Genomic DNA, 4,388 nt, shown 5'->3' with positions numbered 1-4,388 from the left:
AAAGCTAGATATTAGCCAACGGCCAGCACAGACATACATAGTTAGAAATGGTGTGTAAAGTTTAGACTAGAATAATAAACCAATTACCTAGGCAAAATCAGATAGACTAATTAATACATGTCATTACATTGCCCACTTTATAATTCCTGTCTTCTTGTCCTTTCAAATTTTTTTTTGATATGGTAGAAATAGAATATGAAAAGGTATAACACTTTACTGATTCCTCCAGCCAATTGCTCACCAACATCCTCTGTTTCTAATAAATGTTACATTTGGAATCCAACAACCTAACCAAAGCAACTAACAGCAATTCTGTCAGAGTTCAAGAAGCAAGAATTGTTCGTGAAAGTCATCCTATAAGGATCACTAAATTTAACTGTGATGGCAGTAGAATAAGACACGAGTGACTGATTTGGAGGTATCATAGGCATGTCATGTCCTCCAACAACAGAATCTTAAGCACGCAAACTAATTCAAAATATTAAATTTGAAAGTGCAAAGGCAAACCTCGGGAGCCATCCAGTTTGCAGTTCCTTGGCAAGATTTTATGTTGTTCAGTTTGATACTCTGGAAAGAGGATGAAACACACAGTATAAGGAGAAATAATTCCCAACCTTGAGGAAACTACCAAAAACTATAAAATATATACAATTGAATTTTGGGCAAGGGAAGACAAACCTTTGCCAATCCAAAGTCAGCAAGCTTCACAGATCCATTAGCATGCACCAAAAGATTTGCACATTTAATGTCCCTGAATGCATGAAAAACAATGGATGATCAGGACCATTGTGATGGTGCGCAGTTTTTTATTCTCAGTATTTTGGAATGCATCCTCACAGCGACTTCAGATTCTTCTGAGATCAATACAACCAAGACCATAAGATGGTAAGTTTTTGGAAGGAGTTACCTGTGAATCACATTTCGGTCGTGAAGATACTTCAGACCTTGCAAGATCTGTCTCGTGTATACAGAGACATGTGTATCTGTAAGATGGTACGTGTGATATAGCTTCTGAAGGGAGCCTTTGGTTACAAGTTCCAGAAAAATATATAGCTTTGATCCATCCTGCAAAGACAATAATATAAATAATATAAAGGTGTCACTAATTTGTGGATTCAGAGGGATAAAGCAGTGAAAAATTAATACTGAATCAATAGATGGCTAACTGCTTCACAACAAATACACCAATTAGTATTGATGCACCGAGTTCATTATACTATTGGACTCAAATGGAAGCATCATATAGTACTAAATGATAAGGTACCACCTTATCAAATAAATGCATGACAGTGTGGAGAAGCATGTTTACAACTATCTACAGTGAGTTTGTTTGTAAGAAAAAGGAACTTAAACAAAGATGCCAACTGCTTAAAATAAATCCTGTGACACAAAGGAAATATATACCTCTGTTTTGTGATTATTTCATACTGTAGTCTGTACAGACCAGCATGAACGGAATTTTGGACATCCATGAGTACACTATTGTAGAGACGTTCATAGCTAAATAATTATCCATGGGAATAGGCTATAGAATGATGTGTACCTTTTGTGTGCCATAATACTGAACTATGCTCTCATGTTCAAACTGACTCAGAAGAGCAATCTCCTGGAAAAAAAAAAAAAAAACACAGAAAATGAGAAGAGCATCTCAGCAAGGAACAAAAAAGAATGTAGGCTCTACAGGTATACGATCACTCAATTAAATGATAGTTGATATCAGGGGCATGCAATTTCAGGGTATAACATGAACTACAAGCCAAAATCACCTGTTCAAGTTGAGAAACTCTTTGCCTCCCCAGGCTTCCTTGATCAAGCAAGGAAACTTCCTTGACAGCGATGAAGCATCCGCCACTAAAAAAGAGCAAAACCATATTAACAAAGATCTTGAAAATATCAGAGCTAAAGAGAAGATGAAAACGTGGAACAGATAAACATTATATGAGTAGATTTGTCAGTATGTAAGTGCATTGGAAACAAAGAAAGGTTCACTTCAATACAGTTATAAATTTTTCATAAGCCATAAGGGAACAAGGATTTCCATCCATGGAAGTAAGATACTGCAGAGGTTGCAAGAATAAAATGAACAAGTATATAGACGTCCTCAATCCCCTTTTACAAGATAAGAGATACCACAAAGGCTCAGTAAGTCAATAGTCTCATAACAAGCCTAGCTCAAGCATGGAAGTTTCATACTGCTTCTTCACTCCGAGCAGAGCTGGTCTTTTCATCACTATATCACCAAGTCCACTGAGTAATCTATCTTCTTCCCTCACTTGAATTTTCAAACAATCACCCTAAAATACTGGTTATATCGCATCACATATTGAAGTTTCGATCCTTCACAGGCATGGGTTTACCATAAAATCCACCTAATCCTAAATGTACAGATAACTGCGAACTAGAGAAACAATATCAATATACAATTGAACAACTCCGACCTCAAGCAATGCAAGATAATAAATATTAACATGAAAGAGATTGAGCATTCATAATTAAGCAGCTAAAATGAGTTTTGAGCAGTACTTACTCAGAAATTGCTTCATACACACACCCAAAAGAGCCGCTGCCGAGTAAATCACCCTTTTCCCAATAAGTGATAGGAAGCATAGGCTTCCCATTTGGCAAAAACCATCCACATGGAGAAATACTGGAAAACTCTGTGGTAGTGCTGGAAAAGTCAACATTCTCTCCTTGTTCAACTTCTTGTTCTTCAAGTTCTTCTTCGTCAGAAGAAGAGGGAAAAGAACAAAACCTTCTCTGCACCATTTCCAACGACACCCTCTCTTCCTCCGGCCCGAAGCCCCTCAAAATCTCCCAAGTCGAACATCCATTGTCCATCACCGGAACCCTCACCATCGAAGGCGGCGGCTTCAGCCCTGGCGGCCGCACTCCCTTAATTCCGACACTTGCACTACCACTGCTATTCACAGTACAACACCTGCTCGCCTCTGCCAATGTGCCTTGAATTTTTGTCAAGTCAAGGCTCTGGGATAAAACAGCCATAATCACATGATGAGAAGTCCCACTTTTGCAGGATTGTGCAGCGACATGTTTTACCCTGGTTGTCTTGCCAACTCCTCCCGTGCCATAGACACCAACCGCAGTGACCTCCTCATCTTTCAGCACCTTCATAACCTCATCCATGGCCTTCCTTGTTGCTTCATATGCTTCAAAATCTTCGGTAGACATTGTAAACCCAGTGTCAATAGGTTGTACTTTATTGCACACAAAATCCACAATTGCATCCACAAGTTCTCTATCAGTCCTACCAAGGAAGAAATATTCAAGTGTCAAATAATAAATCGAAAAATTAAAATAGATAATCTCATAATGATACTTACTTATAATTCTTTGTATGCCATCCAGAGAAATTGGACACTTTGCTTAAAGCATCATTCCACCGCAGCACATTCTCCAATGTGTGTCGCCCGTAGCTTTCATGCTTATTCAAAGCTTCTGCAAAGCTCTTGGTTCGGTGCCGTACATCAGACGGTTCCACGTTATAAAAAACCGGAAATATTCTGTTGCTTCCTTCCATACACTCACAAATCTTTGCAAGTTCCTCCAAACACCAACTAGAATGAGCAAAGTTTTCCGACAGAACAACAATCGCAAACCTTGACTCTTCAATTGCCTTTTGCAACGCGGGAGAAATCACATCCCCTACTTGAAGTTCAGGATCATCCATGAATGTCTTAACACCTCTCCTTTGCAGTCGATAGTACAAATAAGACGTTATGCTTCTTCGAGTGTCTCGACCCCTGAAGCTCAAGAACACGTCATACTTCCACTGAACAAGTGATGATGATGAAGAAGAGGAAGAAGCAGCCGGCCACGTGGCAACACCACCACTTCCAGGCGTGAGTTCCATTTCGGAGGGTACGTTTTCCGGGAAGAACTGTCGGGTCACGGGTTGCGAATCAAAACCGTCCATGAGCCAGACCCCGAATATTTTGCAGCCACTTTTTGGGTTGTCATCGTCCTCTTTAGGAGGCTCATTCAGATCCCACATTTTTTCTTCTTATCTCGCGCCTTAGCTCGACGCGATTTTCTGGACGATTCCACGAATAAACTCGGGTTCTTGATATCAATCCCAGAATTCCGCGTACGAGCGGATGATGATGATGATGAAAGAGATGCAGAGGACGCCATTCAAACCAGCAGGAAATTTCCAGGGAGATAAGCAAACAAGGGAATTGACTCTGGAAAAAAAAAATCAAGCGTCTCCTTTGGAAGTGAAATGCGAACGCGCACAGTAGGGCTGGGCCTTTTTGCGGGCTAGGCGGACACGATGCGGGCCTAGGCGTTTGGGTGTTGGTGGGCCCAATCGGGCTGAGGGGTCCGTCCACCTTTTAAAAAATTTGAAAAACTGATGTTCATGCTTACAA

The 4,388-nt window shown here is 40.3% G+C and overlaps 1 protein-coding gene across 1 annotated transcript in view; it reads right to left on the bottom strand.

The window, feature by feature from the left end:
- The window catches only part of LOC101302247, a 5,837-nt gene extending 1,799 nt beyond the window's left edge, over window positions 1–4,038 (bottom strand). The window contains exons 1-7 of the mRNA XM_004295091.1: window positions 3,342–4,038; window positions 2,528–3,265; window positions 1,767–1,851; window positions 1,544–1,606; window positions 908–1,065; window positions 679–751; window positions 508–567 (exon numbers count right to left, since the gene is read on the bottom strand). Of these exons, the coding sequence (XP_004295139.1) occupies window positions 508–567; window positions 679–751; window positions 908–1,065; window positions 1,544–1,606; window positions 1,767–1,851; window positions 2,528–3,265; window positions 3,342–4,012 (1,848 nt within the window). The 5' untranslated portion in view covers window positions 4,013–4,038. The remainder of the gene's footprint in view (window positions 1–507; window positions 568–678; window positions 752–907; window positions 1,066–1,543; window positions 1,607–1,766; window positions 1,852–2,527; window positions 3,266–3,341) is intronic.
- Between the last annotated feature and the right edge of the window lie 350 nt (window positions 4,039–4,388).

The sequence above is a fragment of the Fragaria vesca genome, linkage group LG3, assembly GCF_000184155.1.
Source record: "Fragaria vesca subsp. vesca linkage group LG3, FraVesHawaii_1.0, whole genome shotgun sequence".
Taxonomy (NCBI): Eukaryota; Viridiplantae; Streptophyta; class Magnoliopsida; order Rosales; family Rosaceae; genus Fragaria; species Fragaria vesca.
This window is presented reverse-complemented; position numbering and strand designations above follow the sequence as displayed.